General features: G+C 42.5%; 2 protein-coding genes and 1 long non-coding RNA gene across 29 annotated transcripts; 1 reads left to right on the top strand and 2 right to left on the bottom strand.

Annotated features, from left to right (window-relative positions):
* Positions 1–4,453: 4,453 nt before the first annotated feature.
* LOC110504750 (putative E3 SUMO-protein ligase RNF212) lies at positions 4,454–8,269 on the bottom strand. 27 transcript variants are annotated; one of them, XM_036970204.2, is made up of 12 exons: positions 8,123–8,257; positions 7,701–7,818; positions 7,280–7,341; positions 7,107–7,181; positions 6,926–6,982; positions 6,739–6,797; positions 6,585–6,644; positions 6,270–6,404; positions 5,680–5,722; positions 5,344–5,407; positions 5,021–5,090; positions 4,454–4,915 (listed from the first exon to the last, which is right to left on the bottom strand). In XM_036970204.2, exons 2-12 carry the CDS (start codon positions 7,807–7,809, stop codon positions 4,762–4,764), a joined length of 888 nt encoding a protein of 295 aa, XP_036826099.1. In that variant the 5' UTR covers positions 7,810–7,818; positions 8,123–8,257; the 3' UTR covers positions 4,454–4,761. The 27 variants fall into 27 exon arrangements, with proteins under 27 accessions (XP_036826099.1, XP_036826108.1, XP_036826101.1 ...); XM_036970213.2 differs by having other exon boundaries at positions 5,694–5,722; positions 8,123–8,256; XM_036970206.2 differs by having other exon boundaries at positions 8,172–8,256.
* On the top strand, positions 7,540–9,471 carry LOC149971557 (uncharacterized). The gene is made up of 2 exons (XR_016491821.1): positions 7,540–7,620; positions 8,886–9,471. It is a non-coding gene; the product is annotated as an uncharacterized LOC149971557 (long non-coding RNA).
* Positions 9,472–10,817: 1,346 nt separating this feature from the next.
* spon2b (spondin 2b, extracellular matrix protein) lies at positions 10,818–18,970 on the bottom strand. Its single transcript, XM_021583556.3, has 6 exons — positions 18,642–18,970; positions 17,725–17,969; positions 16,968–17,191; positions 13,890–14,081; positions 13,573–13,762; positions 10,818–12,426 (listed from the first exon to the last, which is right to left on the bottom strand). The coding sequence occupies exons 2-6, from the start codon at positions 17,954–17,956 to the stop codon at positions 12,245–12,247; spliced, it is 1,020 nt and encodes a 339-aa protein (XP_021439231.1). The 5' UTR covers positions 17,957–17,969; positions 18,642–18,970; the 3' UTR covers positions 10,818–12,244.
* Between the last annotated feature and the right edge of the window lie 4,224 nt (positions 18,971–23,194).

Below are 23,194 nucleotides of genomic sequence, written 5' to 3'. Positions count from 1 at the left end.
ACACACATCACGACATGAGAGACAACACAACACTATGTAAAGAGAGACCTAAGACAACAACATAGCAAGGCAGCAACACATGACAACACAGCATGGTAGCAACACAACATGACGACAACATGGTAGCAAAACAACATGGTAGCAGCACAAAACATGGTACAAACATTATTGGGCACAGACAACAGCACAAAGGGCAAGAAGGTAGAGACAACAATACATCACGCAAAACAGCCACAACTGTCAGTAAGAGTGTCCATAATTGAGTCTTTGAATGAAGAGATTGAGATAAAACTGTCCAGTTTGAGTGCCTAATTAGTTTATTAATAACTAATTAGGCACAGTTCATAACTGTGCACTCTCCTCAAACAATAGCATAGTACTATTTCACTGTAATAGCTACTGTAAATTGGACAGTGCAGTTAGATTAACAAGAATTTAAGCTTTCTGCTAATATCAGATATGTCTATGCCCTGGGAAATGTTCTTGTTACTTACAACCTCATGCTAATTGCATTAGCCTACGTTAGCTCAACCGTCCCGTGGGGGACCCACCGATCCTGAAGAAGATTTAAATAAAAGTTGTGTTGAAATCAGAGGCTGTCCGTGGGAGTCTAGTGGATTATAGTGTGAGCCACTGACCACTGGTTCACATCACAGGTAGCTGGTGTCAGGAAGACAACTGAGCCTAAAGCATATTTACCTGACGACTCGTCCTGAATTGAGATTTACTGCTCTACTTATTTCTCTGTATATCATTGAGAAGAAACAGTGGGCGTGGCGTTTGGCTAGAGCAGTGTGGATGGGTAGCCAGGCAAGAACCATATCACTCATCCACAGAACTTGAGACAACGTATTCTGAACAGCAAGTGTGGGCAAGGAGAATCATTTATTTGTGAGATAAGTCTTTCTGTAATTATACCTGTCATCCACCTAAATTGTGGTTGACAAGAACAACATGCCTTGTGAGAATATCCGATTTAAGACTGGAGCATATTAAATGTAATTTCAATTTATCAAGCAGATGTATGCCTCTATGAGAGGACACACTGTGAGTGTTAAATAATTGTGCCCACCATTAGAAATTGTTTTCTTTTCCTTGGTGAAGTGGCACGACTCATTTGTAAGCCCTGCAGCCATCCAGGAGAGAGAGAAAGCACTGATTTACATTTCTCTCTCTGCCTCTCTTTGACACAATGACAGCTTGCCCCAGGGCTGAATTTCACTCTCACTGGACCCCAAACAGGAAATTATACCAAATCCCAGCACAGGAGTTCATGCACATTTCTTATATACAATAGCGTCTGTTCACACCTGATTCCTTTTAAATTGTGGTCATTCACAACCATGAAAAGCTACTGAAACGGCACGTGTTGCTGTGGGCAACAGAGGAAACACAGATTATACAAAGATACCTGTCTGGACAGGCACATCACGACAAGATACGCAAATGGGTTCTCCTTTTTCTCTCAGTAATGATCACATGCTTACAGCTCTAATACTGTGGTCTGACTTACACTCTTCGACACACTCGTTTTCAACTCCTCTTTGTTGCATGTCTCGTAATGAAGGGAATAATGTACTCTGTGCATCTGTACAACACAATTAAGGCATTGTTCAATCTCAGCTGAATATAAATGAAACACGTGTCCATGAGGGGGATTCAGTGATGGGCTCGTCAAGCTGTAGTAAGCCATGTGTAGGCCCTATGCCTACAGCTGTAAACATTGACGGTTTTGCAATGAAACGCTCCGCCGTGCCTGCTGTGTGGGAGCACGTACATTCTGTTTCTGCTCTCGCTTGGCACAATGGAAAACTCTTTGACTAATTTAGATTTAAAGCCATATTTGGAGTTTACCCATGGTGTAAATCCACACAGATTTAGCCCAGAAGCAAGAGGGGATAGGGTTCTGCCTAACCCAACATGATAGCCTGTTTTCTACCTCTGAGTGAGCTAACGAGCACCAGGTGTGTGTGTGTGTGTGTGTGTGTGTGTGTGTGTGTGTGTGCGTGTGTGTGTGTGTGTGTGTGTGTGTGTGTGTGTGTGTGTGAGTGTGAAAGTATATCTGCCTGTGAGAATGCACATGTGTTGGGGAGGTCATATGTCCATGCAACACATGCATGTAATTATATGTGTTTATACAGTGCCTTCGGAAAGTATTCAGACCCCTTGACTTTTTCCAAATGTTGTTACGTTACAGCCTTGATCTAAAATGGATTAAAATAAGTAAAATATCCTCAGCAATCTGCACACAATACCCCATAATGACAAAGCAAAAACAGGGTTTTAGAAATTTTACCAAATTAAACAAAATGAGAAAACAGATATTGAGCTCAGGTCCATCCTGTTTCCACTGATCATCCTTGAGATGTTTATGCAACTTGATTGGAGTCCACCTGTGGTAAATTCAATTGGACATGATTTGGAAAGGCACTCAACTGTCTACATAAGGTCCCACAGTTGACAGAGCATGTCACAGCAAAAACAAAGCCATGAGGTTGAAGGAATTGTCCATAGAGTTCCGAGACAGGATTGTGTTGAGACACAAATCTGGGGAAGGGTACCAAAGAAATTCTGCAGCATTTAAGGTCACCAAGAACACCGTACCCTCCATCATTCTTAAATGGAGCAAGTTTGGAATCACAAAGACTTCCTTGATCTGTACGCCCGGCCAAACTGAACAATCGGGGGAGAAGGGCCTTAGTCAGGGATTGGCGAAGGTTCACCTTCCAACAGGACAACAACCCTAGGCACACAGCCAAGACAACGCAGGAGTGGCTTCGGGACAAGATTTGAACCCGATCGAACATCTCTGTTGAGACCTGAAAATAGCTGTGCAGCAACACTCCCCATTCAACTTGACAGAGCTTGAGAGGATCTGCAGAGAAGAATGGGAGAAACTCCGTAAATACAGGTGTGCCAAGCTTGTAGCATCATACCCAAGAAGACTCCAGGCTGTAGTCACTGCCAAAGGTGATTCAACAATGTACTGAGTAAAGGGTCTGAATACTTACGTAAATGTGATATAAAAACAAAACATATATCCATGCGCAAAAATGTACATGTGCTATTACATTTTTTTTAAATGATAGATTAGCACAAATAAAACATAAAAAACGTTTTGCTTTATTGTTATGGGGTATTATGTATAGATTGAGTATTTAATCCATTTTAGAATAAGGCTGTAATGTAACAAAATGTGGAAAAGGTCAAGGGGTCTGAATACTTTCTGAATGCACTGGTTGTGTACGTGTCCAGTGCAGAACATCACTTGTGGCTCCACTACACTCATCACAGAGTGCACAACACACTGATTTAGCATGACTCATTTTGAGTGGAAAGTCAGCTGCAAATCAATGTGAATGGAATTTCCATTCCCTGAAATGTTATCAGAGTAGAATTACTTTTTGGGGGATTCCCTAATCATTTTTCTCTATGTCCAAACTGAGAATAGGTGGTACTTTGAAATGTTCTGCCAAGGGACCTATACATTAAAGTAATGTGCATTGGCAAATTCTAATAAGACAAACAAGGAGGGTCATTTTGGTTCATCGGCCCGCAGGAGAATTTGTTCTGCCAGGACAGACCCATGTTCCCGCCATACTTCCTGTGTTTCATCATGCTTCATTTGCGGCCCACAGCTGCCTGAGTTGACGTAAAATGAATGAACGGTCCTCATCTCCCGCCACAGCTGTCTTCAGGGTGTCATCATTCCATGTCATCATGTCTGTTAAAAGCTTTAAGGAAACATTGAAACCACAGGAAATAATCATAGTGTGCTTCCAAGATCTCCTCTATCTTTGTCCTGAAAGGTAGCAGGTCACTGGTAGCAGATGGCTGATTCAGACGGGATTGGGAAGTGTAGCCTTCTGAGTCTAACTGCCATCTTACTAAGGTGTTCCAACCCTGTTCCAAGCAATCTACTTTTGCACGCAAACCACCACTTTTGCCCTGTGCAAGTCTGTAAATCCTTAAAGTAGTTATGACAGCCAAAACCTGTGCTTGTAAGAAGTAGTTTCCTGCCCTTGGGGCTCGAAGCAATCAAAAGGCCATGGAGGTTGTTCTAATCATGTGTCATATCTGCCATGTTAGACAAGCTATTTGAAGAAATAACACAATTATGTTGCCCACACCTCTTCACACGGTGCCTTTGTGATTAGTTGACCTTGAAAATGCCTCGGAGGGACAGGCAGGCAGCAGCAGGCCCCCCAGAGACAACAGAGAAGAGAGTAGAGCTGGTCCTGTCCTGGGTGAGTCATGCTGGAGGCCAATGGAACGCTTGGCATTGTCTGGGACTCACTGTGGGTGTTAACTAATTGTACTGCAAATCACAACCTCTAAACATGCCTATCAGATGAGTGGTTCGTTAATGATTAATGACTCAGTGGTACAGAGGTTACTGTACAGGTTTTGTGATTTCAGTGTCTTATTGGTCAATTAATTATTGAGAGATCAATTTGATTGGTTTGTTAAATTTTATTTGTTACTGTGACAAGTAATACTGTATGTAATCCATTACAATGACAATATACACGCTACACTGCACACACAACCAACAGACCACAGCTTCCAAACTCTTCTTAACCCTGTGTGAAGGGGCTCAATTTCTGAACAACACTTCCTATTCCACAGCTCATCTCTCCATGGTGGAGAGTTCAACCATTGCCAAGTGATTTGATACTCTAGCTAAGTCACTCGTGGAGGGCATAGAAGTGGATCAAAGACATCTCCTTGTGCCGTCGTGATGGCTGGCTCTTGGCGGTGTTACGGTGGAGGGCAGGTGACCCCCAGAGAGGACATGACCAGAGAAGACATGGAGGAGTGTCTGTAGGCTGACGGGGGCTTGAACACGGGCGTCTCCCACCCCGTGTTCATACGATACGGCAGGTTAGGGGTCATCTGCAACTCCGCCAGGCGGCTGGGAGGACAGAAGACAAGGCATCAAAGTTAATTTATTGTGTCATGGCACATTGGTGTATAAATGATTAAGTTGTGATAATGATGTGATTATAACAAGTTAGACCTGACAGTGGCCGAGCGAGCTGAGTGGTTGACTAGGGTGTTCTGATTGGTCGATCGATGGGGGACCGTACCTAAAGATGCAATATTTAGAATTCACACACCACAAGTTCAGCAACACCCTAAATATTGTATGCTAAAACTCAGATATAGTGCTTCCAGACTCATAGCCGAGTCAAACACAAACAAGAACGAAAAACCTTATTCAGATACAACACACAAAAGTTGAATCCATTGAAGCATTGTGCTGTTACGTAAGCAGTGAACAGCTCCACAGGTATCTATCTGGCTGTCTGTGAGTAGAGCAGAGTAGAGTAGCAAACGTACCCATCCGGCCGTCCTGTGGAGGGCTGATCAAGGACAACCTCTGGACACTTCCAGAGAGCGCCGGCTGTTCAGGGAGAAAAAAACATTTCCATTTGCACAAACATACGTCTCTGTCATTAAAACCAGTTTCAGTCTGCCGTAGAACTCATCACTGGTATTAAACATCAAAGAATGATTTAGAGAATGATTTGGAGAATGATTTGGAGTCAGGGTATACACAGCTAAAACTAAATAAGTATACTATTAATATGAACCGGAGACATATTTAGATACCATTTTTTTGATTATTTGTCTCTGATTTGAACCATATTTGGTCAAATGAAAAGGTTCACATACTTTCCTAAACAGACCTTTGTTATCCACCTCCATGTTTTCTGCCCTGAGGGGAAATCACATAACATGGCATGTCACATTTCATTCTCATAGAACCCGGGAAGAAAGATTATGGAAATGCTCACTCAGACATAATGTTCACAAGCCTGCCCAGCTTATTCAGGTGAGACTGGTGTGGTACTGCAGGGCAAAGCCAAACAGCAGCTAGGGTGAATGAAGTCAGGATATACACAGTTTACATTGGAGGATCCCCTTTCTCCCCTGCAGCTCAGGGCTGTTGTGATAGAGGTCTGGAGCAAAGGGCCCCACAGAGAGCCCAGTAGACAGACACATGCTCTGTCTGTCAGCTAGACTAGTCTACAGCATGCTGACTATAAATCAAACCGGGTCAGGACGACCGCAGAACGTCATGTCATATTTTATATCAAACCATCAGAAAACAGTTACACAATACATTAGCTTGTTCCTGGATATATTCTATGTACTGGCATCTATGTTCATTTAGGCTAAATATTTGTAACCTTTAACTTAAGGGTTCACATTTGTTTTATATGTGTAGGCCTAATGCAGATTTCCTAAGATGTAATACTTACAGACTTGTAGTAGACGAGTAGCGAGAGAGGGACATGGGTGAGTTGAATGGTATCTGCATTTGATCTGATTTGATTTGATGTGAACGAGCATTGTGAGAACTACGGTTCAGCTGTGATGTAGAAGCTGCTTTTGCACTGTACAGAGAGAGAGAGGAATGTGATTCATCTCCAACCATGGTCATTAAGAGTTGGTCTGAATAAAAAATATGTTGATAACAAATGAGTCCCCTCCATGATCTCATGTTTGAAAAACAAAGATGACAATAGTGACACCTGGTGAGTAGAAAGCAGTAACACCCATAAAGATATTGATACCTTTGCTGCTGACGAGTGCTCTCCAGCTTGGCAATATAGACATTCTGCTCTGTAATTTTCCTGGTAAATATAAGAATGTTAAAGTCACACTAAGCAGTCGTTAATATGTGGTAGTGAATTCTGCTATGTGATGTCTAATGATTTACATTCTTACTTGGACATTTGCTGCATTTCTTGCTTCATCTTGAGTAAAACTTCTTCTAACTTTTCATTCTAAACGGGTTGAAAAATAAGGAGCACAGATGTTTCAAATTATAACAACAGAAGAGAGAGGCTACCATTAAACTCTTTGGTATTATTAAATAGTAGTAGAGATACAACTAAATGTCCCCCAGCCTCACCCTCTGCTGGGAATGTGCCAACAACCTCTTTTGGTGCCTTGCCTGGAATAGTAACACCTAATAGAGTGCATACATATGTTGTTTTTATACATGCAGTACAACTTTGAGGTGTTTCAAATTATCACTATAAATAGGCTAATATCTTATGTGCCTATCCTATTATGAGCATCAAGAGAAATACCTTGCTTATCTCTGTTAAGTGTTTGGTTGCTACAGAATTTATGTCAGAGAAGAGGGCCTTTACTTCTGCACTACTCTGTGAAAATAAAGATTGTAAAGTTTAGGTTATCAAATAGATTTATTTGTGAGCCTCGCCAGATAATCACATCTATAAGATACTGTATCACTGCTTACTTTGTCTGAGAGAGGAGTAACTTGACATTTTGCGTTACATATCATGCACTCCCCTTGATTGGCTGAAAGAAAATGTACAATGTGGTTATTGGAACAAGCACATTATTTTATACAATACAATAGCATGCCATTATGATATAACACGGACTAGAATTATGCTTTCAAACTGCGTGACGGTTTTTTGTGCGGCCAAATAGTTTCTGTAACATCAGAAAACGACCAGCAGAGGTCCGTGTGTTCAAGTTTAGCCTGTGTATTCTAAAAAAAGACAGACCTGCTGCAAACCGAGAAGTAGGCTGAGTTTCATGGAGGAACATATCTCATATAGCATCATACGTAAGGTAGTATGATATGTTGAACTTAATTTAAGGATACATAACAGGGTACATTGGTACAATTAAAGACCTACAGAACTTGCTACCTTTCTGAAAACACACGTTGCAGATGACATGACCACAGGTAGTAACAGCTAGTTTGCGGTCAGGACCAGGGAGGTTGAAGCAGGAGTTACAGCAGATCCAGTAAGACATTTTCTATAGCTAAGAGATTAACGTTAGCCAATGTTAGATAGTAAAAAAATAAAATAACATAAAACTACGACATAGTTATAAACTCAGACATTCTATCTTCTTGCTTTTAAGTCGCAGAGATCAGCCAAAATAGATGAATGGCTTACAGGACTATAAAGACGAACTAGCTAGCTAACGTTAGCTTGCGTGTCAACGCCCCCCCCCCCAAAAAAATAGCTAGCTACAGTAACTTTTCTTACTTAGCTGCCCCCGAACAGGTGTCTACTAAAACGTAAATTATATTTTACTGAAGAAAGGTCCACATCTGACTTACACGATGGCCCTTTGTTCTCTATGGGACTAGTTAGTAAACTGTCACAAACCCTTCCGTGTCGTTTTCTGGCTTTAGCAACTGTAGCAATCAACTAGCTTGGCTACCTTCTGATTTTCGGTTTGTTTGCATGTCAGATCGCTTTCTGATTGGCTGGCTACGTCATTATTTACATTTTGGTGTGTTCATTGGAGAAAACAAATTGGGACAGTTGTGTAAAATGAAACAAACACATTTTATTAATTCATACATTGTCTCTAGAAGGATGTACAGTAAAATAGATGCCTCCTCAGCACTGATCTTCAAGTCTAGTTTGGAATAGCATTTGACTCTAGTGGCCACTGCATTGTACTGCCAGACATAATTCCTGCTCTAAAGTTTTTATCAAATCAACTTCTTTGCAATCAGGAAGTCTTTCAGTCTTTTGATTTGCCAAAATCCAACTGATAGTTGAATGGAAGTCTACACAACAGCCCACCACAAAACTTTCCCATTGGTTTCTTCACTGATCTGGCAAAACGTCTCATCTAGTTCCTGTGAATATGAATAAAAGGGCTGGTGAATAGTTCATTATAGACCGTTAATAGGACAGGCTTAGTAGCGCAACACAATATTTGTTGTTTTCATGTATTGTACTATAGGTCTAGTTCTGATCAAAATAATAGTCCGCTTTTTTCTGAAACTAGAATTTTGGAAAATGACCCTTTGCATAACAAAGTGTGTTTGATTATTTCCTTGTGGTGATGTTTTGCATCTGGTCTCTTAGGGGTTTCAGGTTGTACTCCATAGTCTGGGTCTTGTCTTTGTGCCTCAGCACTGGGGTCAGCATCAAAATGAATCCTCTGCATTGGAAATATCAGAACAATATTCAAATATGGTTGTGGAGCAACACAGTCCAGCAGACTCAGTGCATGGAGGAACTCACAAGCCTGTCACCGGCGAAAATGGAAAACCTTAGATTCGAGTTGGACTGCATGCACAACAATGTGGGCCAGAGGCGTGGGATGTGACTTAGAATTTTCCAAATCTGTCATGTTTTTTTAATTAATATCTAGAAGAAAAATGACATGGTGGTCTGGATCACAGTGATAGTGAGGCCAAGAGGAGGGGAGTTAGGGTTATTTTTCCCAATACTCCAAAAGAAAATGACCTGAGAAAAACACAACACAGACAGCCGATATTCCACATGTTTTATTACATCTAATGTGCTTAAAATTGCTTTGGAGTAAGCCATTATTACAGAAAAAGTAGAGATGATTTTGCAAATTAAGCGTGCAAATACTAATAGAACACTACTGACTTGCCTAGTTAAATAAAGGTTCAACTAAAAATGTAATAGAATATCAAACAAATGCCATATGCCTCCTTGTTGACTTTATCATGATCTCTGCTAACCCAATGAACTTTTTAATTGGTTGACTTCATCATGATCTCTGCTAATCCACTGAACTTTTTAAACCACCTGCCCATAGAACTCACCTGTCAACCATGCAGAACAATGTCCTCCTCTCCACCTGCCCATAAAACTGACCTGTGATCAGCATGTTACCTTGAATCTCCTTGATGAGGCACTTTTGCTAATGTTCACCCAAATCAAAGTACATAACAGCCATCAGTGCCAGGTAACACAGAACCTACATCCCAATGCCCCTCACATTCATTTTGACACACAGTATGTGACAAAGTTAAATGAGTATAATGAGCCTTATGGTTGCTAGTGTGCAGGCGACAACTCTGGTGTGAGAAACTGACACCTGCTGTTGCTGCGACCGACCGTCCAAACTGTGCGTCTGAGTGGGTACCCAAGGTCAGCAGAGAAACTGATAAGCCTGACCAGTAGTAGAAGCCCACATGTACTGATAAAGAAACATTAAATTGTTCACTTATTAACTAGTGTGCACTGTACCATCATGAAACCTACACTCTTAGAAAAAAGGGTTCCAAAAGGGTTCTTCAGCTGTCCCCATAGGAAAACCCTTTAGGGTTCCATATAGAATCCTCTGTGGAAAGTGTTCTACATAGAACCAAAAAGGGTTCTACCTGGAACCAAATGGGTTCTACCTGGAACCAAAAGGAGCTATTCAAAGTATGTTCCAATGGGGACAGCTGAAGAACCCTTTTAGGTTCTAGATAGCACCTTTTTCCCTTAAGATTGTAGTCGCATAGTATCTGTAAAGACTGTCCTCCATCAAAAGCCAATAATCTGTCTATTTTTCCTGTTACTTTTCCCAGTAATTTTCCATAATTTGTCATTGGTTTGAAATAAGACCAACACTTGAGAAACAAGCAGAAATATATGAAGCGGAAGGCACCAATGGCCCAGATGTAGGCTATGATTGCTATTTCTTGGAATTTTCCAGAGTCAGTCTATTTCTCAGGTTTTCTGTAGCTTAGGTAGCTTAGGGGTTTTCTAGGGAAGAGCTCATTTGTACTACTTTGAAAGACAGTTTGTCATATCTTGTCCTGTGACATGGCATGATGAAGTATGTCAGGCATGACTAATGAAAGCTTTGGCATAGATAGCAAACAACATCAATGAGTATCAAAGATGTTCGTGACAGGGACACTCCTTTGAGAGGGTTGTGTTTCGTAGGCCTATTTTATGCTGTGGTGTATGCAGTTGTGTAGCATGATGTATTTTGTTGATTGTATGAAATATTGTTGCTTTACATCAATTAGAAATAAAATTGCAATCAACTTACATGTATTTACAGTTTATTGGACTTACAAAGAACATACATACAGACAGACAAACATCAACAAAATCCGGTGTACTGTTTTTTAGGAGGTACATTTTCTCAGAAAAGTACGCATTTTGCCATTTCTCTCTGATTTTGACAATATCTCAATAGCACGATCGAGTGTGAGATTTCTACTGCTTGATACTGTACAGTACAGGTCCAAACCCTGTAAATAAATATATTCTCTGTAGTAGAGATCATCATGGAAAAGAGTGCTTTATCTGTAAACACATCTGGTCTATTGTAAGTAATGGAGCCTTCGATGAGGTTTTGGGGTTGACTGCCATATCGTCAGTGGTGTAAAGTACTTAAGTAAAATTACTTTAAAGTACTGGAGAAATTGTTGTTGAAATTGCTGTAGTTTTTGGGGGTGTTTGTACTTTACTTAACTATTTATTTTTTTGACAGCTTTTACTTCACTTCCTAAAGAAAATATTGTACTTTTTATTCCATACATTTTCCCTGACAACCCAAAGAACTCCTTACATTTTGAATGCTTAGCAGAACAGGAAAATTGTGAAATTTACACACTTATCAAGAGAACACGTGGTCATCCCTACTGCCTATGTTCTGGTGGACTCACTAAACACAAATGCATATTTTGTAAATAATGTCTGAGTGTTGGAGTTTGCCCATGGCTAAAAACAAGGACTTTTACTCAAGTAAAATTTTACTAGGTGACTTTCACTTTTACTTAAGTAACTTTCTATACTTTTACTCAAGTATGATGATTGGGTACTTTTTCCAACACTGCTGATTGTCTGTAAACAGGGGTATTCAAATCTTACCCTGCAAGGTCTGAAGTATTGCTGTTTTTCTGTTCTACCTGATAATTAGTTGGCCGCACCCGGTGTCCCAGGTCTAGATCAGTCCTGGATTAGAGGGGAACAATGAAGAAGAAGAACAAAACAGTGGAACTGGCTTCCAGGTCCAGACTCATGGCTAGCTTACCTCAGAAAACCCAATGACGTAGGGAAACATAAATCACAAGAACTAAGGGCAGAGTTTCTAGACAACGTCTTCACTCCTCAGGCCTCACAATAATTGCATGTCTGTGACCCATTTATAAATCTTTCTCAGTCAGTGGTGGCTGGTGCCACTTTAAATTGAAGGACGGGCTCATAGTAATGGCTGGAATGGAATGGTATTACACTTGTTTCTAATGGTTAGATACTGTTCCATCTATTCCATTCCAGCCATTACTTTGAACCGTCCTCTCCTCACCAGCCTCCACTGTTCCCAGTGAATAGGCTAGGAAGCCCAGCGAGAAAAGGGTCAATTTCTACAGCTTGGGCTTCTCCAGTGGAGATGACGGACGCATCTTTCGTACTCTTTGTCGTCTTGCATGACCTCTTCTTTTCTGTTTCGTGGTCTTGCCGGCCAGTCATAAGCAGTTATCAGGGATACATTTGTTCTCCTCTTCCAGTGAGGGGCAGACTACCCCATTGTTTGCTGGTTGTAGGTGGATGTAGCGAGTTCTGTGGCGCACGCCTGAGTCTCCACATTTGCCTTTGCACAGGCCCCAGGGTGACCATGCAGACACCTCACAGTCTAGAGGGGTGGAATCTAGTTGGAAGGACACCAGATATATTCTGTTAGCAATATGCATTAAGACATTATTTTAGCAATCCATAGAACACTTGAATTGCAAGAGGCCAGAGACCTGTAACACTTGATTGAGCGTGCAGCAGTAAGGGTTGATATGATTTCAGTGACCCTTTCTCTAGCCAGGCTCTAGGGCCCCTCTGTGTGTGTGTGTGGTGGTCTGCTGGAGTTATAACATGCCACACAAGGATAAGCCTTCAGGCATAGATTAAAATGACTGATTTAGCTAAGCCACCCAACACCATTTCATACGAAAGGGGAAGACTTGCTTTATTAACTGATACTAAACTTTTAGTTAATTTGCTCAATCAGAAAAAAATGGTATAGAATATTTCCAAGTACTATGTCAAATAATGCTGTAAAATTGTAGGAAACAGGACTTTTTTTGATTGTATAGAATATACAGGGATACCAAATGTATTTTGTATGTATGCCAAAGTAAATCCCAATGTAAGGAAACTCTTTAAAATATATGCTTTTATATATCCTAAGCTTGTAGCTGTACATTCCTAGCTACGGTTGCTAAACCTTGATGAACTTTAATTGAATAATTAAATGACAGAAACTTGACTTTGTATGTTTTAAAAATCATGTGGTTTGCCAAGCCACCCCCCCCCCCCCCCCCTCACATGTTATGAGCCAGTAAAATGTTGATATCTATCACAGATTGAGGTTATTTTTTGGGAGAATTAGAGAAGCAGGAGGATGTAACGTGGAAATAAAAGCAAGGCTGGACTACTTGACATCACTGCTGAGAGGCAGGAAATGTCTAATGCCTTTGACCTCCTTTATCCTGTGTGTTGCCTGGTTGCCATGGGCACAGAGGAACAGCTCTTGCTGACTCCAACTCAATGCTGGCGCACCACGGATCCGATTACCGCAAGGCTTTACTTTACGCTTTATGTTTTGCCAGATGGCCAGTGACAATTCTTTGCTCTCTTCTTTCATTTTAATGGGGTTAAATTGAATACATCTTGGTTCATAAGATGATGACTAAGTTAAAGACCTAATTGATCAAGTTTTTTTCTATCAGAGAGGTAGGATTGCAGGATAGCAAGCGATAAATATTAATTCACTGTATTTGTTTCTTAAATGTTTCTTGCTTACTTATGAGAGAGTCCTCAATCTCATTGCCAATCTCATTGCCAGTCTGGTTGAACTGGGTGGGCTCCATGGGTATGCTGAAGATCTGGTTGTTCTTGGTCTTTGTGAGGGTGACCTTGCCCATGGGTGGCAGATTCTTCAGACGGGGATAATAGAAAGAGTTGGCAGGATGGCTTGGAGATGATGATGTTATCTGGAAAGGACAAAATCAAGTTGTGTTGTCAACAGCACTTCTGGTATTGATTACCAAAGTTGATATAGCATCATCAGTTACCTACAGTATAGACATGATGATGAACCATGGGCTCTTTTAGATTTACCTGTGTGACTTTGTCCTGAGGAATGGTCTCAAAGTTGGGAGAGGAGAAGGTGAAGCCACTGTCAGTGCCTGCGTCGTAGGGGTACAGCTCCAGTGTGACGCTCTCTTTCCACTGGTCTCCCTCACACAGGTCAAAGCTGTCCACTCCCAGGAACCAGTCTGGGCTGGGAACTATCCGCACTATGAAGGATAGCTGTAGAGAGAGGGGGGGAAGTAGGATGGGTTATGTGTGGATGTTTCTTGGTGTCCGTCTAACAGTAAACTCAAATTTAGTGCAGCCACTCAAAGGATCAGTGGTCTTAATCTGCTCTTCATTATTCCGTACTCTCATCTTTCCAGAGCTTTCCTCAACTACAGTTCCAACAGTAATAATTATTTTTTGCTGACATCTTTTATTGGATACCCCGAGGCCAATAATAAGAAACTGATCCCAAATGAAGACTCTGAATGTTGTGTAAAAACATATATGTACAATGCCGTTCAAAAGTTTGGGGTCACTTAGAAATGTTCTTGTTTTAAAATAACATCAAATTTAATAGAAAAACAGTGTAGACATTGTTAATGTTGTAAATGACTATTGTAGCTGGAAACGGCAGATTTTAACAAATTGAATATCTACATAGGTGTACAGAGGCCCATTATCAGCAACCATCACTCCTGTGTTCCAATGGCATGTTGTATTAGCTAATCCAAGTTTATAATTTTAAAAGGCTAATTGATCATTAGAAAACCATTTTGCAATTATGTTAGCACAGCTGAAAACTGTTGTGCTGATTAAAGAAGCAATAAAACTGGCCTTCTTTAGACTAGTTGAGTATCTGGAGCATCAGCATTTGTGGGTTCGATTACAGGCTCAAAATGGCCAGAAACAAATAACTTTTTTTCTGAAACTCGTCAGTCTATTCTTGTTCTTAGAAATGAAGGCTATTCCATGCGAGAAATTGCCAAGAAACTGAAGATCGCATACAACACTGTGAACTACTCCCTTCACAGAACAGCTCAAACTGTCTAACCAGAATAGAAAAATGAGTAGGATGCCCTGGTGCACAACTATCTTATCCTGTGACATGTTATGATGAAGTATGTCAGGTATGACTAATGAAAGCTTTGGCATAGATAGCAAACAACATCAATGAGTAACAAAGATTTTCATGACAGGGACACTCCTTTGAGATCGTTGTGTTTCGTAGGCCTATTTGATTTTCATCACAGGTACACTTCAACTATGACAGACAAAATGAGAAAAAAAATCCAGAAAATCACATTGTAGGATTTTTAATGAATTTATTTGCAAATTATGGTGGAAAATAAGTATTTGGTCACCTACAAACAAGCAAGATTTCTGGCTCTCACAGACCTGTAACTTCTTCTTTAAGAGGCTCCTCTGTCCTCCCCTCGTTACCTGTATTAATGGCACCTGTTTGAACTTGTTATCAGTATAAAAGACACCTGTCCACAACCACAAACAGTCACACTCCAAACTCCACTATGGCCAAGACCAAAGAGCTGTCAAAGGACACCAGAAACAAAATTGTAGACCTGCACCAGGCTGGGAAGATTGAATCTGCAATAGGTAAGCAGCTTGGTTTGAAGAAATCAACTGTGGGAGCAATTATTAAGAAATGGAAGACCACTGATAATCTCCCTCGATCTGGGGCTCCACGCAAGATCTCACCCCGTGGGGTCAAAATGATCACAAGAACGGTGAGCAAAAATCCCAGAACCACACGGGGAGCCCTGGTGAATGACCTGCAATGTGCTGGGACCAAAGTAACAAAGCCTACCATCAGTAACACACTACGCCACCAGGGACTCAAATCCTGCAGTGCCAGACGTGTCCCCCTGCTTAAGCCAGTACATGTCCAGGCCCGTCTGAAGTTTGCTAGAGAGCATTTGGATGATCCAGAAGAAGATTGGGAGAATGTCATATGGTCAGATGAAACCAAAATATAACTTTTTGGTAAAAACTCAACTCGTCGTGTTTGGAGGACAAAGAATGCTGAGTTGCATCCAAAGAACACCATACCTACTGTGAAGCATGGGGGTGGAAACATCATGCTTTGGGGCTGTTTTTCTGCAAAGGGACCAGGACGACTGATCCGTGTAAAGGAAAGAATGAATGGGGCCATGTATCGTGAGATTTTGAGTGAAAACCTCCTTCCATCAGCAAGGGCATTGAAGATGAAACGTGGCTGGGTCTTTCAGCATGACAATGATCCCAAACACACCGCCCGGGCAACGAAGGAGGGGCTTCGTAAGAAGCATTTCAAGGTCCTGGAGTGGCCTAGCCAGTCTCCAGATCTCAACCCCATAGAAAATCTTTGGAGGGAGTTGAAAGTCCGTGTTGCCCAGCAACAGCCCCAAAACATCACTGCTCTAGAGGAGATCTGCATGGAGGAATGGGCCAAAATACCAGCAACAGTGTGTGAAAACCTTGTGAAGACTTACAGAAAACGTTTGACCTCTGTCATTGCCAACAAAGGGTATATAACAAAGTATTGAGATAAACTTTTGTTATTGACCAAATACTTATTTTCCACCATAATTTGCAAATAAATTCATTAAAAATCCTACAATGTGATTTTCTGGATTTCTTTTCCTCATTTTGTCTGTCATAGTTGAAATGTACCTATGATGAAAATTACAGGCCTCTCTCATCTATTTAAGTGGGAGAACTTGCACAATTGGTGGCTGACTAAATACTTTTTTGCCCCACTATATATACATTTTTTTTTTACGGTTGTTAGCTTTGGGTCATATAAATGAGAGTTGGCAACTGAACAGCAAATATATGAATCTACTAATCTATACCTACTGGGATACTCATAAAAACCTTTTATGTTAAAAGTTGGTACAAGGTTTAGAATATAGGTAGGTTTTACATAGTTATCTCTCTATGACAATATACTTGATTTCTGGCGTAGTCTCAAAGAGACATACCTTTTAGAAAGGTTCTTCAAGTAAATAGGTGCACATTCATAAGATAGATGGACATTCAGAGAGGTATATAAGATAGACATAAATTGAGATATGTATTTTAGATAGATATTGAATGCTCTGTGAAGATTGAGAAACTTACGAAAGAGTGCCTTGCAAAGACCTCGAACTCTGAGGTCATCTGGCCCGTTCCCCCAACCAAGGCTGGAGCAGAGAACAGCCCGTAGACACTCTGGATGCGTTCCCCAGCCGCCTCCACCTCCTTCATCAGAGTCCAGGCCTCGCCCTTCTCAGAGAACTCCCTCACCCCGTTGCTTGCAAACTCATTCCGCTGCCAGATATGATAGTCTGAACTGTGGGTCACCCCTGGAATGGAAAAATTACATGGATTGTTTCCCCCAGTTTGTGTAGCTCTTAACTAGCAGCTCAGAATGCATTTAAAATGTCTGCTTTTCAGGCACACCGTAAACTAATAGGAATGGATTGGATGCATATACCGCTTTTCCAGGTGCTCAAAGAGTTTTTAATTATAGGGAAAATGTGGAAATCTGCAATGCATGGCTACATATACATATGATGACCAGATGTCTATAGTATTTACCTGATGTCTATGTTTTATTCATGAATATAGGAATCTACAGTATATGTTTACTATTACAGTATAAACAAAGGGAGTCAGATCACAGGCTAATAACAGTACATTTTATTTTTTGTCATTAAGCAGACGCTTTTATCCAAAGTGACTTAAAATATCAATTAGGGTTAAATGCTTTACTCAAGGGCACATCGACAGATTTCTCACCTAGTCAGCTCGAGGATTTGAACCAGCGACCTTTCGGTTACTAGCCCAACGCTCTTAACTGCTAGGTTGCCTTCCGCCCAAAAAGTATTTCACTTACCAATGAGAGGGGACCACTGGGCAGGGGGGCGGTAGATTGGGTACTGCTTAGGGAAGGAGGTTTGGCTCCACATCCCTGTAAATGTCAGGCTGTACTTGGCAGTGGTGTCTGCTGTGCACACCGGGTCTATGGTCACAGGCATGGGGTGGACACTCCCAAGCAGGGTTAGGGTCAGGCTGGCTAGCCAGTGCACCACACTGCTAGTGCTGCTCACGTTCATGTCTCTTTCCATGCTTGTTACTGAGCTGGAAAAGAGATAGGGGAATGAGGGGCATTTCAGGTTCTGCGCCACTTGACTGGGCAACCAACCACATTCCTTCTGAGTTGGTTTAAAGTATGTGGTCCATATGACTGAGGAGGAAAGAATTTTGGCCTTAAAACATTTCCACAGTTCCAGACTCAAACACTCGCTTAGCCTAAACACAGTGCAACAATGAGTGTGAAAGTGAAATGGGAAACAGAAGCAGGTCAGATGCAGGCTTAACATCAACGTAGATGTTTATATTAATATCTGCACTGATAGAATTCTAAGGTGTTTACAGTCTATACACGATAATATGTCTTCATTCATTATTATTGCGTTTGAAATGTACCTGTAGGCATTAAGCTACATGAGTATGAACATTCACAGCTAACCTACTGACAATGAAAGCCTAGGAATGTAACAGCGGCGACATTAAGTCTGACAATTCACGTGTACGCATTCATGAATATAAATAAGCTTATGCCATTAGGAACATCATGCATTCATAGAACACTTGTTCACAACATTTAGATGAGTGACAAATAGCTTTTGCTTTCCACACATAACACCTACAGTACTCATTGCACGCATGCTTGTCAGATCCGCTCTACACAAAGGTCCACTTGACATTCATTAAGGCAGGGCTTGAGATGACAGAGGAGTGGGTACTTACTGAGTTTGCAGATACAGATGTGGTTATCGTTGAAGTTGAGGAGTGAAACCTGTGCCTGGGCTGTCTTGAGGAGGGACTGCGAGACCTGAACGCTTCCCTCAGCTATTTATGCCTTCCAGAGGTCTCCTCAGTTAAACAATATCAATAACCCCTGCCCTGACCCCTCCCAGCTTCACTGATGCATGCTCCACATTAACGCTGTCTCCTTCCCTCCTTTTTTCCTTCCTTCCTTCCCTCCCTCCCAGTCCTCCCAGGGTGAGTTAATAGATCATAGTTGGAAACAAGGGCTTATAGTTTTTTCCTAAAAGGGTCTAGTCTACAGTGTGAGTGGAGCTGGAGGAGGGACCACGCCTGCCTGTGCAGGGCCTCTTGATTTTTAGGCCAGCAGAGTTGTGGGGAAGTGGCTTGGCCGGCTGACAACTTGGCGATGGGATAGGGATGGAGAGACAGCCTGAGCCGGCACCCCTTCTAGCCCACATTCAGGCTAACAGCTCCAGCCTGCTGCTGTAATTGCTTTCACATGCTCATGTTTCACCTCCACTGCTCCTTCTGCCGCTGCTGCTGCCGCTGCTGGCCGCCCACTCCCACTCCTTGCTCTTTAACGCCGAGACTAGGGTTATTTGTGAGATTATGTTGATTAAGTTCCAGAAGTTCAATCAGAAGTGCACATGCAGTATACATTCTGTCGTAAAATCTTGCAAGCAAGCAATTTATTTCACATCAATGTGAGTGAGGTAAGTTAATTGATTATCAATTATCTAATTTAACTGATTATCAATATTCAATGTGTTGATATTTGATTGTACCATATGCACACTGTATTTAATGATGGTAAGGGCTCAAGGTAATGTGCATTGTCTGCTAAAACTCTGTAAAACTGATGAAACATCTGTAACCTTATCATGTTTGGACGTAATAAATACCAGTCAAAACATGGCATGACTGCAGGTGTAGGTCAGGAGCATAACTCCAGGTGTAGGTCAGGAGCATGACTGCAGGTGTAGGTCAGGAGCATGACTGCAGGTGTAGGTCAGGAGCATGACTGCAGGTGTAGGTCAGGAGCATAACTGCAGGTGTAGGTCAGGAGCATGACTGCAGGTGTAGGTCAGGAGCATAACTGCAGGTGTAGGTCAGGAGCATGACTGCAGGTGTAGGTCAGGAGCATAACTGCAGGTGTAGGTCAGGAGCATAACTCCAGGTGTAGGTCAGGAGCATGACTGCAGGTGTAGGTCAGGAGCATGACTGCAGGTGTAGGTCAGGAGCGTGACTGCAGGTGTAGGTCAGGAGCATGACTGCAGGTGTAGGTCAGGAGCATGACTGCAGGTGTAGGTCAGGAGCATGACTGCAGGTGTAGGTCAGGAGCATGACTGCAGGTGTAGGTCAGGAGCATTACTGCAGGTGTAGGTCAGGAGCATGACTGCAGGTGTAGGTCAGGAGCATGACTGCAGGTGTAGGTCAGGAGCATAACTGCAGGTGTAGGTCAGGAGCATGACTGCAGGTGTAGGTCAGGAGCATAACTGCAGGTGTAGGTCAGGAGCATGACTGCAGGTGTAGGTCAGGAGCATGACTGCAGGTGTAGATCAGGAGCATGACTGCAGGTGTAGGTCAGGAGCATGACTGCAGGTGTAGGTCAGGAGCATGACTGCAGGTGTAGGTCAGGAGCATGACTGCAGGTGTAGATCAGGAGCATGACTGCAGGTGTAGGTCAGGAGCATGACTGCAAGTGTAGGTCAGGAGCATGACTGCAGGTGTAGGTCAGGAGCATGACTGCAGGTGTAGGTCAGGAGCATGACTGCAGGTGTAGGTCAGGAGCATGACTGCAGGTGTAGATAAGGACATGACTGCAGGTGTAGGTCAGGAGCATGACTGCAGGTGTAGGTCAGGAGCATGACTGCAGGTGTAGGTCAGGAGCATGACTGCAGGTGTAGATAAGGACATGACTGCAGGTGTAGGTCAGGAGCGTGACTGCAGGTGTAGGTCAGGAGCGTGACTGCAGGTGTAGGTCAGGAGCATGACTGCAGGTGTAGGTCAGGAGCATGACTGCAGGTGTAGGTCAGGAGCATAACTGCAGGTGTAGGTCAGGAGCATGACTGCAGGTGTAGGTCAGGAGCATAACTGCAGGTGTAGGTCAGGAGCATGACTGCAGGTGTAGGTCAGGAGCATGACTGCAGGTGTAGATCAGGAGCATGACTGCAGGTGTAGGTCAGGAGCATGACTGCAGGTGTAGGTCAGGAGCATGACTGCAGGTGTAGGTCAGGAGCATGACTGCAGGTGTAGATCAGGAGCATGACTGCAGGTGTAGGTCAGGAGCATGACTGCAGGTGTAGGTCAGGAGCATGACTGCAGGTGTAGGTCAGGAGCATGACTGCAGGTGTAGGTCAGGAGCATGACTGCAGGTGTAGGTCAGGAGCATGACTGCAGGTGTAGGTCAGGAGCATGACTGCAGGTGTAGGTCAGGAGCATGACTGCAGGTGTAGATAAGGACATGACTGCAGGTGTAGGTCAGGAGCATGACTGCAGGTGTAGGTCAGGAGCATGACTGCAGGTGTAGGTCAGGAGCATGACTGCAGGTGTAGATAAGGACATGACTGCAGGTGTAGGTCAGGAGCGTGACTGCAGGTGTAGGTCAGGAGCATGACTGCAGGTGTAGGTCAGGAGCATGACTGCAGGTGTAGGTCAGGAGCATGACTGCAGGTGTAGGTCAGGAGCATGACTGCAGGTGTAGATCAGGAGCATGACTGCAGGTGTAGATCAGGAGCATGACTGCAGGTGTAGATCAGGAGCATCACTGCAGGTGTAGATCAGGAGCATGACTGCAGGTGTAGATCAGGAGCATGACTGCAGGTGTAGATCAGGAGCATGACTGCAGGTGTAGGTCAGGAGCATGACTGCAGGTGTAGGTCAGGAGCATGACTGCAGGTGTAGGTCAGGAGCATGACTGCAGGTGTAGGTCAGGAGCATGACTGCAGGTGTAGGTCAGGAGTGGCAGAGGCACATTACATGTCTACTGAAAGAAAGGAGAGGATACAAACAAAGTGTTGTTGCAGCCATAAACACGGTGCCATGGCCCTCTGACTGTGAGAGTGGTGGAGAAACGTTTAGAGGGGTCTCCCCACAACCACACCTGGACAAAATATTGTCTGACTTCTCTGGCACTTTTCTCATTTTCTCTACGGCACCAAACATTGCCCTTAGCGCTTGTTAGGCAATAATCACCTCCAATTTCCGAGTGTAATTTCCTTGTTATGTCACTTCCATCAAAATATCAAACCATAGCTTGATGGTAATGGAAGCTGCAGACAGGCAGCAGGTGGGATATATGCCAATGTGGGGATATGCTATACATGTTGGACCCTTTTATCGGAGACATCTGCCAAAGTTGTAAAATCTTATACAGCTTGCTTAATGAGACTCTCGACGTCTGTGAAAGCTCTACTGTGCCTACACATATTCTTTTCAATCTATGTTTGAATAAGCATCTGTTCCAGTGTTGCTCTGTGTATTTAGAACAGCAGTTCTAAGATCAAGTTTGTCATTAAGTTTCTTCAAGCTTTTTGCATTAATTGAGCCAATGTCAAAGATTTATTAGGGTTAGGGATATAAAAGGGTTAGGTGAAGGGTTAGATAACATGCTAAGTAGTTGCAAAGTAGTAAGTAGTTGAAAATGTGCTAATTAGCTAATATACTAAAGTTGGTCCTGATGAGATTCGACCTATGGGTTGCTAGATGTTTGCATTATACACCTACCCTTCTACCCCGACCAACCACCCTCCTTTCAATTTGCCTTAAGTAAACCTTCGGTCTTATGTAACCATACCAAACCTAACATATCGTACTAATTTGAGTGTACTGGATTGATGTTAACTATGTTACGTCTAGTCTACGAGACCAGGCTGGAGAGAGACATACATCATGGGAGGATGAGAGGGGATTCTCACAGACGTACAAGTGGGAGAAAAATTAGAGATACATAGAGACAGGTCTGATATTCTGATTTTCATGCACCAACACATTTAATTTAGGAATATAAATTAAGGTTATAATAATGTAGGATACTGAATACATAGCTAGATCAGTGCCAAAACTCAATTAACTATTTAACCCAACACCTAACCTTAATCCTAAATCCTAGCCTAGCTAACGTTAGCCAGCTAGCTAATCTTAGCATTAGTCACCTAGCTAACGTTAGCCACAACAAATTGGAATTCGTAACATATCGTACATTTTGCAAATTCGTAAAATATTGTACATTTTGAAAATCGGCACTGAATGGAGTGGAATTATGCAAAATGCTCTGAGACCAGGTTGCTCTCTCAGGCTCTGTTTCTCCCGTTGAACACAGGTTCTCCTCTATTGACCCACTAAGTGAGAGCCCGCTGGTATTTCAATCATCCACCTCTCCCACCGTGGGAGTCGTCTGACTTCGGCCGGAGGTATAAAGAACATGATTTACAGGGCCTCTCCAAAATAAGAGAGATTTGTTTTCCAGCATGGGTAGCGCTTTTTACAGGGAACTTCACCCTCTCAAATGTTACTTTGACATATAGGCCTTT

Source organism: Oncorhynchus mykiss, chromosome 25, assembly GCF_057628025.1.
Source record: "Oncorhynchus mykiss isolate SJ-2025 chromosome 25, ASM5762802v1, whole genome shotgun sequence".
Taxonomy (NCBI): Eukaryota; Metazoa; Chordata; class Actinopteri; order Salmoniformes; family Salmonidae; genus Oncorhynchus; species Oncorhynchus mykiss.
The sequence above is the reverse complement of the archived record's forward strand: the minus strand, read 5'-3'. Positions and strand labels throughout refer to the sequence as shown.

Coding starts and splice junctions, on each gene's coding strand:
- LOC110504750 (XM_036970204.2), bottom strand. CDS start 7,809: ATGTCTTACTGGATCTGCTGTAACTCCTGCTTCAACCTCCCTGGTCCT. Junction 5,408..5,679: donor ACAAAGGTCTGTTTAGGAAA/GTATGTGAACCT, acceptor CTCCCTGAACAG/CCGGCGCTCTCTGGAAGTGT. Junction 5,091..5,343: donor TCCACAGGACGGCCGGATGG/GTACGTTTGCTA, acceptor TTGCATCTTTAG/GTACGGTCCCCCATCGATCG.
- spon2b (XM_021583556.3), bottom strand. CDS start 17,956: ATGGAAAGAGACATGAACGTGAGCAGCACTAGCAGTGTGGTGCACTGG. Junction 17,192..17,724: donor CCAGTGGTCCCCTCTCATTG/GTAAGTGAAATA, acceptor TTTCCATTCCAG/GGGTGACCCACAGTTCAGAC. Junction 13,763..13,889: donor CTCAGGACAAAGTCACACAG/GTAAATCTAAAA, acceptor TGTCCTTTCCAG/ATAACATCATCATCTCCAAG.